The 12,870-nt window shown below is 38.9% G+C and overlaps 1 protein-coding gene across 1 annotated transcript in view; it reads left to right on the top strand.

Annotated features, from left to right (window-relative positions):
• GRIP1 (glutamate receptor interacting protein 1) overlaps positions 1 to 12,870 on the top strand; it is a 212,269-nt gene that overhangs the window by 173,772 nt on the left and 25,627 nt on the right. Inside the window, exons 11-13 of the mRNA XM_059471871.1 lie at positions 2,656 to 2,842; positions 4,182 to 4,327; positions 5,331 to 5,411. Of these exons, the coding sequence (XP_059327854.1) occupies positions 2,656 to 2,842; positions 4,182 to 4,327; positions 5,331 to 5,411 (414 nt within the window). The remainder of the gene's footprint in view (positions 1 to 2,655; positions 2,843 to 4,181; positions 4,328 to 5,330; positions 5,412 to 12,870) is intronic.

Below are 12,870 nucleotides of genomic sequence, written 5' to 3'. Positions count from 1 at the left end.
GCATTAGTTATGCAGATCCTTCTAAACATGTGGCTGTAAAAGTTGGGGGCATGCCCTGCTGCCACATGCTTTTTTTGTCGCTTGTTTTCAGGTTTTATTCTTCTTCTGCTTTTGTTTGTTTGTTTAAGGTGTGGGATTCATTGTTGGAACACTTACATTATTATTTCATTAAAGTTTAAATCCTGAAGTATTTTGCATTAGGTCCCTATTAGTGGTTGCAAACGAGCCATAATTAATACCAATTTACTTTACCAGGATTGCATATGTGGTAAAAGTTTGAGAGAGTTTTAGACATGCACAGGTGCTCTTTTCTCAACAGCTATCAGGAGGAATTGCGAATATTTTTTAATTGCTTGTAGGTCAGAGTGGGAGACTGGAGGCATAATAACCCATAGATGCACCTTGAAGCACATCTTGTTGTGCTTCTTGTATAACTGCGGGCATAAAAGTGCATAATCTTCAAATTCATGATCATGATTTGCATAACTGCAGAGCATATAGCAAACCAGCCCCCAGGAATGTTTCTAAGAGTTAGATGAGAGCTATACAAGTATGCTGGAATGTACCCCTAGCAATAGCAAGCAGTGTTCACTGGAAATACAAACACATTCATGTCCCCTTTTAAAATCAACAGCGCTGCTTCCTGGCCTGTAAAAATTCTAATCCACCAAGGAGCCAAAAAATGTCACTGTTTCTTGCTGCAGTTACTGTTGAGTTACAAACCCCAACGTGCTCTAAGTCATGGGTTTTGGTACCTGTGACATTTTACACTTTGGGTACCTGTGGCATTTAGAGTCTTAGGAAATATTGATTAAGAGACATGATTAAGAAAGGATAATTTTAATCTCTGAGAGGTTTTTTTTGTTCCTGTTTCACTTTCCTTTTCTTTTGGAGTGGAAGGAGTTCCTAATTATCATATTTAAGTGTCGACATCATCAAAATGTTTATCAGAGTGAGTTTTAAATCCTGCAGATAGTGACTTAATTTCCCCATGTTAATTAAAACTTTTACTGTCTTTATTTCAACTGAAAGTTGAAATAAATTTTGTGAGATATTTAGGTTCCTAGTAGGACATTATAAAAAGAGTAAGGAGGTTACAGAGTCAGCTAGATACCTGCTGCATGGAGGGAATAGAGGCGTAAGCGATGGGAGATAGAGATGAAGGTAACAAGCAATTGTTATATGACCTTTAAGAAAGGGAAAATTGAACTTTCCTTTGCCCTAAATTTAGATGTTTCTAGAAGGTGTCTTAGGTATTGTATTAATTTATTTGGTTTCATTATATTTTAGCCTTTGCAGCAGTGAGGGCTGGAGAAACCTATTTCTCAGATGCAGTAAATGCTAAAGCTGATGGAAGTTTCTAAGAACAGATTTTTAGTATTTGTATTTGTGTATAAGCATATCTTATTGAGTGCAGATAAAAGAGTAAGAAGGAAGCTATTGAGTATCTGAAATGATTCTTAAAAATGATTCTTAGAATTCTTAGAAAGAAAACTTAAAACAAGATATGAGGAAGAATTCACAGTTACTTGGAAGAGATAGTTTTAGTGTGGGAAGGGGCTTTGCTGGAAGAAAACAGAAAATTGTGAGCTTTTTGGCAAGTGAAAAATTTTGCAAAGATCTGTCATTGCCAGCTGTGACACATCAATCAGATTTATACTAACTGATATAGAGCAAAATGCCAATGCTTGCAGCCCCATAGTGTGGGAAAATACTTATATAACCTCTGACATCTTTTTACAGTTGCACTAATACTGTCTATAATGTCAACATTTTTTTTCCCCGCATCAAAGAAAAAAAAATGCACAAGTAACCTCTCCCTCAAATAAACTATGAAATTGTACCTAATCCTTAGCAGACATGTGTATGACATGAAAGGCAATAGTTTGTCACTGGGGGAATTCAAACCATAATACAATAGACGTTTAGACAGAGGTCAGGGAGGCAAAGATGCAGTCCCTCCTTTTACAGGTAGTTTTTGTCTTGATCTGTACTGCAGCCTTTCAGAAAAGGTGTGAGTAAAGCCTGAGTTTCTCATAGAAGGGTCCCCCAGTGGCTTTGAAAGACCCCACAGAACCTTTTTTCTCACAATCCCTTGAGATACACTGGTTGGCAAAACAGGGTGGTTTCTTCAACTTCCATACATTACCCAGTTAGCCTGACAAATGGCTGACTTATGGTAAACACGTACAAGAAGAATGCATCCTTACTTCTTGCAAGCAAGCCTGATTCGTGTGCTTTGTTGCTAACTACAGTGAATGGCTGTGAGATGTTCAAAAGAGGAATCTGCCTGAATAACAGCTGGGCTTGTGCCTCCAATTGCCTTAGTTCCTGTTGAAGTTCTGCTTATCCATGCCTCCAACCTAATGCAAACAGAATTCAAGGATGTCCTGAGATTTTTGGAGTGGGGATATCAAACACATTTATTTTACTCAGAACAAGAATTATCTTTTTGCATTCCAGCATACAACCAGATGTTTTCTATTATCTTATATGCCATAACTGTTTATACATAATTTATAAACTCTAGCCTAAATTGACTTTTAAAGAGACATTTCATTGACTAGATTTATTGTAAAGAACAATTTTCTCAAAAAGCAATGAAACTTCTGCTGTATATGAATGTCTTTCCTCCTGGTCTGCTCTGTTTTATAGTGTCTTTAGCCTCTAGCACTGTTGGTTTGGCTGGGCAGGTGGTCCACACAGAAACCACAGAAGTGGTGCTGACAGCTGACCCCATAGTGGGGTTTGGGATACAGCTCCAGGGTAGCGTGTTTGCTACTGAGACCTTGTCCTCTCCACCCCTCATTTCCTACATTGAGGCTGACAGTCCGGCGGAAAGGTGAGCTCTTGGACTGACTGCTGAGTGCCTTCCATGGGCGTTCTCGGGGGCTTTGGGCTTCTTGCTCTCTTCCGTGTTGTGACAAATTGCAGGGCCTTGCTCAGTGGAGTGGGGCAAATAATACACTTTCTGTTCTGACAATGGTGTTTCATGCACTTGGTCAGCTATAAAAGAATGACAAGCACCGGTGTTCTGACCATACAGAGTCCTCCAGAAGGAGACTGGAAGCTATATTCATGCAAAACAAAACCAAAAAAAAGAAAAAATCAGAAAAACCAGTGAAGTCAAAATAGTGATAATTGAGTGTGCCGGGGGAAAGCTATAGCCAGCTCTTTTCAGTTTTGGTACAGAATCAAATCTTAGGGAGTACCAGAATTTTGACTTACTAATTATTTCAATTACATTTTTATGCTTAAAAATGTATTTAATCGTGTCATGGGAATGATAGCAGCTGCACAGACAAGCACCAGCTGCCATTTCACCTGCAGCCCAGGGTCAGAGGCACAGATGATGTCCATGGGTGGGGTGGAAGCATGAAGACCCCTCTTCCTGGGTCCCAGCACCTAGAGGGCATGACCCATACTGGGAGTGCTAGATAGTGTCGTGGTGCAAAGGGGCAGCAGCTTCTGTGCCTAGGTAGCTTGGTGAGATGCTATGCCATAATTGTCCTTCAAGGTCCGGTTAAGGTGTTTGATCAGGTGGGTCATATCAGAAACTGTGTGGCCAGCCAAACCAGGGCAGTGATCATGTCCCTGTGCTTGGCACTGGTGAGGGCACACCTCAGGTGCTGTGTTCATTCTGAGCCCCTCTTTATATGAAAGACATTGAGGTGCTGGAGTGTGCCCAGAGAAGGGCAGTGGAGCCAGTGAAGGGGCTGAAGAACTCTAACAAGGAGCAGCTGAGGGAGCTGGGGGTGTTTTATCTGGAGGAAAGGAGGCCAGGGCAGCCTTATATCTCCCCACAACTGTCTGATAACAGGATGTAGCCAGGTGGGGATTGGTCTCTTCTCCCAGATAACACACAACAGGACAAGAGGAAATGGCCTCAAGTTGTGCCAGGGTAGGTTTAGATTGAATATTAGGAAACATTTCTTCAGTTAAAAAGGTTGTCAAGGACTGGAACAGACTGCCCAGGGAAGAAGTTCAGACTCAATTCCTGATGGTATTTAAAAGACATGTAAACATGGCAAATCAACAATGAACGGGTGGGCTTGTCAGTGCTGGGTTAATGGCAGGGCTCAGTGATGTTAAAACATTTTCACTGCCTAAATGATTCTGTGATACTGCTGGTTCTGGTAACATGCACATCTGATGATTGTTTTGTATCGTTTTGTACCAAGGTGTGGGGTGCTGCAAATAGGAGACAGAATAGTGTCAATAAATGGTGTCCCAACAGAAGACAGCACATTTGATGAGGCCAATCAACTGCTCAGAGACTCCTCCATCACCAACAAGGTCACTTTGGAAATAGAATTTGATGTTGCAGGTATGAATGTTCTGTTATTCTGTCTTACAAGAAAAATGAAGGAATAAATCCCAAGTACATTGCAAGTGTTAGGAATCTGAGGTAGAGGTTTTCTTCTCACATCTACACCATTCAGTTTTCAAGTGACTTATTTGAAACGTGGTTTCTTGTACAGCTTTCTCATTTCACACAGCCCTGCAGTCTACTTCTGAAAGCAAATAGAAATGACAGGTCCTGTAGTAAGATCTGGTGACTGTCTCTCCTCTGACTTATTTCCAGGCATTTTTCTGGCCTGAGATAGAAATGTTCTGCTAAACAGAGACAAATCCTCTACAGGCCAAATAATGAAATGTTTCACAAGACAGAAAATTAAAAAGGGTGGATAAACAAAAAAAACTCTTGAGGTGTTTCACTTACAGTATTAAAATAACAGAAAATTAATTTATAAAGGTCAGAAGAATCATTGTTAATTTTTCTGGTATTATTACTAATGGCATTCCTTTATTCTGTAATGTGTTTAAGCACACAGAATATACCCATGAAATCACAAATTGTGTATATCAAGTACACATTATGTGTGTGCACCACTGGATTCGTTTTTTTCCCACTAGATGTTACACCCATGGCAGTTACCTTAGTGGACAGTTAAAAATAAGTGCTAGTCCTGCAGCAGCAAAGGTCAGAAATCCTCATGACTCAATCTCCTGTCCTTTTAATTAAAAGCTGTCTGCCAGCAGTGAAATTTTCCCATGTGCTCACAGAACTTGCATATGAGCTAAAACCTGCAGTCTCAGCTGGCTGCTGGCCCATGCAATCTCCACAAATTCAGTTAAACCCTAAAAAAAATTGAGTAACCGTGAAATTACTGGTAGAGTTATAAATCATACCTCCTTCATTTTAGCACCCGTGTTTCATCCCTGCCTTGTGACTCTGGTGTGATTTCATCAACTTACATGCATAGTTCCATGCTCGTGGAATTGCTGTGCCTTATAAATTATCTAACAATTTAAATGTTTTTTAATAGAATCAGTTATACCAAGCAGTGGAACATTTCATGTGAAACTACCAAAGAAGCATAATGTGGAACTTGGCATCACCATAAGTTGTAAGTACAAGGGTTTCTTTTTTCTGACCACATTTATGGGGTAATCTGCAGATAGTAGATCTTGTAGCTACAGACTAGCATTTCTCTTGGTATAATTTTTTTTTCCTTTTTCTAGCTTCTTTTACTCTTTTTCTCTTTTGAAATACTGTTCTGTAATATGTTTATACTCCCCTTCAAGTAGTTAACAAAGCCAGAAGTTTGCCAAATCTAATGTTTGACTTACTCTTTCACATGCATAGTAAATATGTAACTCCAATTAAAGTTACTTATTAAAAAGAAAATCAGAATTAGGTCCATGCAAAAGTATTATAGCAGAGTCTGTCATGGTCCCTCACAGGCTCCTGAACAGAACCCCTCTGAAGGGTCTCACAGACATGAGGACCCACATACCTAGGGTTATTTTCTGCTTCAGAACCCAGGTACATCCTCAGTCTCTAGAACGTTTGGCCAGTCCTGAATGTGCAGCTCACAGCAAAATCCTCTTTCACTGAGGATTGCAGAGATTGCTGAAGAAAGCCACAAGAGCTGGCATCAGTCTGTTTCTCAAGAAGTATTTGTTGCTGTGGTTTGAAATTAAAAGTGTTCCTATATTTATTTTGTGAGGTGAGAGTAAAACAATGTGTTAGAACTGGATTTTGACCAGGTGAACTCCAGCATACTGAATTCAGCTCTTGAGGGAAGGAAAAACAATCCATATCAAAGTTAATGGGCTTGACACTGCAGAATCTGGTGTCATTAGAATTAACATTCTTTTATGGCTGTGGCCTTTCTTAGGCTATTAGTCTTCCTTTGGAGTTTTTCATGTGTCTTGGGGCAAGATTGTGCTTTGTCTTGTATTCTCAAAGCTTTTACCAGCACAGTGGAATATGGTTAATCAAAAGTACAGCAGGGATCTCAGTGCTTAGGATTACATCTCAGGAACAAATGAGAGACACTGCAGGCCTGTTTGTTTGTGTTGCACACTTGAATGAGTGTGATACTGTTAGACTCTGTAAGATGTGATGTGATATTTGAAGCAAAATCGTAGGTCTACATGTATCTGTGCAAATGAAAATATTGAGAAATGAGAAAACCTGGAGCGAGGCTGTTCTATTTAAATGTTATTCTTAAGACTGATAAAGGTTTTTAAGGTTATTGAAAAAATATGATCTTAGTAATTTGATTTGTGTTGTTTTTTGGAATGCAGACATCTACTTTTTTTTGTCTGTAGGAATAAACTTTTAATGGAAAGCTAATGTTCTTGGAATTTAGTTTTTAGCACTGTTCTTACAAACTTTGCATGCCTTACTGATCTGGAATTTAATTTAAAAAAATTAGTGCTTTATAAAATTAGTGCTTTATATAATCAGAATAACATGTGGTTGGTCTTAGCTCTCTGCTTTTGTGAATATACTGCAGTATCTTTAACGTATTTAAATTAAATTATCTCTTCTATATAATAATCTCATTAGTAGTATTTAATTCATATAAAATTTATCTAGGATAAATTATTTACATTGTTTTAAAGGGTTTCTATTAATAACTGGTAGAAGTCTTGAATTGCTGCATGTCATGCTTGCTTTTCAGTGTTTTGCTCTGTTTTACCTAATTAACTGCTAAATAAGGCAATATGATTTGAAGAATACAAACATTTTATATTCATTTTGTCAAATTTCTGTCAGGGCACATTAGCATGCCATTGATTACTGATATTTTCAGAAAGCTATATGATTTCTTTTAAGGAACAAATACTAAAGGAAACTTGGCAGAGTTGGTATGGATGGGGGGAATGGAGGTGATCAGATTCATTCACTTGTGGGCTTGATCTCTTGAAAGGGCTAGAGACCTGTTTCATCCTCTTCCTTCTCAAGTTAATGGAGTTAATGGTAAATGAGAAAGTGCTATTAAAACATTACAGAGAAACACCTTTCTTACTTTCCATATCCCCCATTTAGTTTGGGATTTGTATAAGAAAGTCAGGAAATTACCTAATCTGACAGACAAGACAGACATTTTTTGTCAGACAGGAAGTGCAACTTCACTTTGGACTGGCATGTGAGCATTTGTCTATTTTTAAGTCCAAGAGTTCTTCTAGGTCAGCTGTTAGGAGTCAGAGATCCTAGAAGAGGAATTTATTTCTCTTTCTTGGAATTGTTTTCCATGGTAATGAGCACCAAGAGTGCTTGCACAGTTACAGCCAGGTGCTTTATTGAAGGCATATCTGAGATGACACACAACACTAAAGACAAATAAGCTAATTCATAGACTTTGAAAAACAAGACTTGTAATAGGAGAAGAGACTTTCTTTCATTTCAGATTTATTAATTCAAGGGAAAAATAACAGAAAACATTAAAAATCCCCTTAGATGGCATAACCCCTTAAAAGCAGGAGAGAAGAAAGTTTCATGAGCATCACTGTTCATATTAATCCAGGGCTCTGAGTTTTGGATAGTTCATATCAGTTATCTCCCAGTATAGTGGTCTTGCCTACTGCTGCCTTCATACACACATTGCAGTCCTATCATTTGTCCCTCAGCTCTGCACTATCTGTCTAATTTATCAATGAAAAATACTTACTGAATATAGATCTTATTTCATATTTTCATATTTTGCAAATATACATGACCTTATATTTCATGCTTCACATATCACTAGTTTCACACCCAGTTACCTGATTAGAGCAAATAGAAGGCCTTAGTTCTTAAAATTATACCATTCAAATTAAACACAGGAGTGTTCCTGTGCATGTGATTATGCTTTTGTAGCAGAATCATTCCCTAGAAGAAGGAACATTTACAAGTAGTGCTAGTAGTACTCAAAGCTGTTCAATTTATTTGACATTGACTTGAAACCATGTAATGAATATAGATTTTATTTTCAAAGACAAAAACGTTTTTTAAAGGTTTTTGAGGCAACTGGCTACTTTATCACAGACTAATTATTTTTTTGTCAAGAACATTGAATGATGTCCAGTAAAATGACTTACTAGTGGATTCTGGTAATTGTATTTAACAGCTTTTTTTTTTTTTTTTCTCCTTTCCTTTTCTTTTTTTCTGTCTTATGTAAGATTCTGATATCCTTACTGGTAATGAACTGCAGCACCTTGCTTCATAAATAATCTCTCTGAAGCTAATGGGACTATTCAAGGAATAAGAGGCTGCAAAGCTGGTAAGAATATCAGAATCTCACCCAAACTATCTTCAGTTTCTCTGAGTCACTTTGTCTAGCAGCTATACCATAGTCAGCTTTATTGTTTTTGTATTTCATTGGAAACAAGCTTTGTAAATACCTAAAGATACGTTGACTATGAGAATTTATTTTCTAAAACATACTTCTGTGTATTTTGGGATTTCATCTGGCAAGCTCTACTTAATTTTGAAGCATTACAGGTAATTCTTTTCAAGACAGAAAAATATCAACAGATTTCTCAGCGGCTCCACATGAACCAATACTTAAGGAACAAAAGAGCTGCATCAGTGTAATTTTAAAAAACTTAATTATCTATTTATTAATCACACTATTCTTAAAAATTTGTAGTAGCTGTAAACCAGTATTGTGGATAAATGGACTGACTTTGTATAAAATATATTTTTCCATCACATGAGCATCTTCCTTTGTTTGTTCAGTTTGTTCAGGGCTTGATCAAACTCCAGAGTTTGAAGCCAGGCTGAAAGTAGTGGGTTTTGTCTGGGTGGTGGGTGAGATGTCCAGCCCAAAATCTGTTGAGGTCACTTTGTGGGCAGTTTTGTTTGAGTTAGCAATGAAATAAGCAAGGAGCATTTTTTGAGGGTTTTTTTAAAATGTAACTGACAGCATTTCATTGAACTTACTTTCAAGTGGCTGGGTAAGTGTAGTAGAATAGGGTAGAGAGACCTGGGATGGAGACCAGATCAAAGAGTAATTTAGAGACAACAAACAACTTGCTTAAGAGCAGCCATTTAGCTGCAACACTAAATTTAGTACCTGTACAACTTCATGCACTCTTCAGTCCATTTGTAGTTATTCATACAGACTCTAAGGTCTCTGCAAAGCTGAACAAGACTACCAGCTGGAACAGGGAAGAAAAAGATGAGATGAGATGAGATGAGATAGATGAGATGAGATGAGATGAGATGAGATGAGATGAGATGAGATGAGATGAGATGAGATGAGATGAGATGAGATGAGATGAGATCTTCATTGGGCGAGGAGAGGAAACAAGTGGAAAGCTGTAACAGAGAGGCAGCAAATGAGGGGAGAGACTGAACTGTGATCAGGATTAGGGGCAGCTGGGACTTGAACAAGAAGGCTGGACATGGGTGAATGGTAAGGTGCTTTATTTTTAACAGCCTCTTAAAACCAGAAATAATTCTGAAGTGGAGCCTGGAAGCTGTACAGTGTCCCTTCAAGCTTACATTAATTGATGTGGGTATATGAACTGGTCAAAGACTGCTTTCCTTCTGGATCTCTGGTTTCTCTGCTCCCTGGGGAGAGATGAAACAGTGGTGTATAACAAAGGGGATGGAGGCTGCATAATGAGCAGGATGGAGGATTGCAGAAAGACAAAGGAGGCAATCTCATGGTCAAGGTGGTTTGATGCTACCCTGGAGAAATTAGGGTGGTTTTTCTCTTCTCTGCAAAAGACTTGTGCTGAGACAAGTCATTCTGGGAGTGGGGGGTGGAGATTTTCCACAGGTGGATGCTTGATTTTATGCAGAAATATTGAGATCATGGGGTTGCACTTACAGAAATGCTACTCGTCTGCAGCTGTTGCTGAAAATGCCAGTAGTTGTATTTCAAACATAGAAGCTGTTATATTCTACAAACTATTGTAAGATATAAAGGCATGGATATCTCAAATTGCTCACTGAAAACTGTCATACTTTGACCAAAATTTTCCTATGTTTCCTTTGCTTATCTGTAAAATCAGGGTAGTACTCAATCTTCTTGCTGTAGACAGCATTTGTTCACCAGTGTTTGGGAGACAATCTTAGCCTGTGTTAATGTGCAAAAAGGTCCAAAATTTTGGGAGGGAATTCGTGATTTTATCTCTGCAACACAACTTGAATAATTTGTAGGAAGTATGCCATGAGCACTGAACAATAACAAAATGAAGTGTGGTGTACTGCTTCTCATTGTGGGGGGATTCATTCCACACAGAGCTGTTTGGTGCCTACAAAAAGGCTTTCATTCTCCAGACCAAATAATAGCCCAGGAGAACTCTTAAAATGCTTCTGGTTCACACTTCCTCAGTTTGAAACGGTGATAACTTTGTGTGCAGCATCATAATCTTTGCATCCACATGTACTTTGTGGTTCTGCTCTTTGAGCTGTGCTCTTTCCCTCATTTTGGTTCCTCCTCTCTTCTTTTTGCAACAATAATGTACTGTTTTCTTAGTTCTGGTAATTTTGTAAGACCCTTTCATGAAAAGTATTTCAAAACTCAAACCCTAGTCTGTGGTGGATAGCCTATAACCTCAGAGTAAGGCAACCCAGAGGGCAAAAACATGGAATTAAAAAATCACCAAAGTGATACTCTAAAATTTTAACAAGATACTAATTGGTAAAACAAATTCAAAGGATTCAATTAAATGATGGAGTTTGAATGTATTTTACCCATGACATGAAAGTATGAGAAACAAGCTATGAAAAGAACATATCTTGCAAAAAGGTAATTATTGTTCTCTAAATTGCAACATAAACATTTCCTGAAAGCATGCTGGTTTAGAAAAATTTCTAAAAATTCTTCAGAGTCCTTGTATGTCTGTCTTCTGGACTTTCACATTGCATTTGAAATATGGCTCTTTAGCAGTTCTTGAACAGTTCCTTTGGACATTCAAAGGCTGTCTCAGCCAGGGCAGCTAAGGTTAACAAGACCTGTTAGCATATTGTGTTGGAAATGTCATTATTAATTTACCATGTGGTTGCTGTAGGTGAAGATCTGTCATTTTGCATCAAAGAGAAGATTCTTGAGCAGCTAAAGTAACTGACATCAGGATTTTGTAGGTGATCCTCCAATAAGGGCAGGTTTTTTTGGGTGATTGTCAGTTCAGGCCTGGGAGCCTGCTGGTACCGTCTGTGAAAGAGTGCAGGGACTCAGTTCACAGAGCAGGAATGGTGTAGGCCAGTTGAAGAATACTAAATGTGCAAAACTAATTAGTGCTTTCAGGAGAGCTGAGAGTGTTTTACCACATGGCAATGTTTTATTATCAGCACACTCTTTGTTAGCAGTCCCAAAAGTCTGTCTGTGTTCACCACATGGAGCACCTCCTGGGCAGAGCAGCTGTAGGTGTTCTTCCCAGAGGTAGACAGCATGTGCCACACAGATGTCTAACAATGTGTCTTCCTCACCCTCAAATTCTAAGGTGACTGCTTGCCATATCAGATCTACAGTGCAGTCTTCTGTCAGCAAATGGATGAACCCTCCAAAACAATGCACTCAGCAAAGCCACTTCAAGTAACAGTCCTCTGGAAATAGATAGTGATCACTGTTGACTTCCTCTGGTGTATTTAACTGCTTCCTAGGCAGCTGAAGGTCAAGCAAAATTGCAGAGTAAATTTCCTGACCAAGGGAAACTTGTCAAATACTTTTACACAAGTTGGTAAAGAATCGCAATGCCTGGCGCTGAAGAGCAGAGTATGTTTTTAACCATGAGAGACAGATAGAAAAATTGACTATTAATGTCAGATTCTTCCAAAAAGAGATAAGTGTGCAAGGAGAGTGGTGGGAGTTTTACTAAACTGCCTGGAATTGCAGTTTGTAGTAGGCATCCCCAGTACAAAGTTAGGAAAAGTCCACAATTCTTATGGTCCGGCAGCAGTACAGGGGGGCAAGGTTACTCTCACCAAAAGAGGCACAGGTTGCTTCAGAGGAAGCAGTGAGTTACAGTAAAGCAAACAGTGGTGTGCTGTGAGCTACACCTGTGCAAACCTGCTAAGAGTGTATCAGCCCAGTGGGGTGTGTGGCCACTGTCCACAGCATCAGCTTTATTGGAGTGGATTCCTCCTTCTCAGCCAGGACACCTTACCTTCATACCTCTGCCTTAAGCACTGGATGGGACACAAGTGGATGGAAAGAATGTGGACTAGCCCACTCTAGATATTTTGCCAGAGCAGCTCTGTTGGACAGGGATATGGTATTACAGGATTTATTCTGCCAAAAAATCACCATTAGTAGTTGCACTGAAAGATTATAATTACAGAAAGTCTTTCTTATGTGTTACAGCTGTGCAGAATTTTATGATAGATCACTGGAGCTGTACTGTGGTGTCTTCACATGGCTCAGTCCTGGTCTAACCCAGAATTCAGACATATCAGGCTAAGTTCTCTTTGTACCACTCACTGCAATTCTGAAATTTTCTAATGTTTGAGGAGTATCCAGTCTTGCCAGTATGCTGCTGGTGTTAGTTTTCACCTCAAGTTCAGATAATTTAGGGGTAGGGGAGGAATATGACACAAGTAAGGAATGTGTAGGAAGTACTGATTTATGGTCAAAATTAGTC

The sequence above is a fragment of the Ammospiza nelsoni genome, chromosome 5 (genome assembly GCF_027579445.1).
Source record: "Ammospiza nelsoni isolate bAmmNel1 chromosome 5, bAmmNel1.pri, whole genome shotgun sequence".
Lineage (NCBI taxonomy): Eukaryota > Metazoa > Chordata > Aves > Passeriformes > Passerellidae > Ammospiza > Ammospiza nelsoni.
Note: the sequence above shows the minus strand (reverse complement) of the source record. Positions and strands in the feature narration are given on the sequence as shown.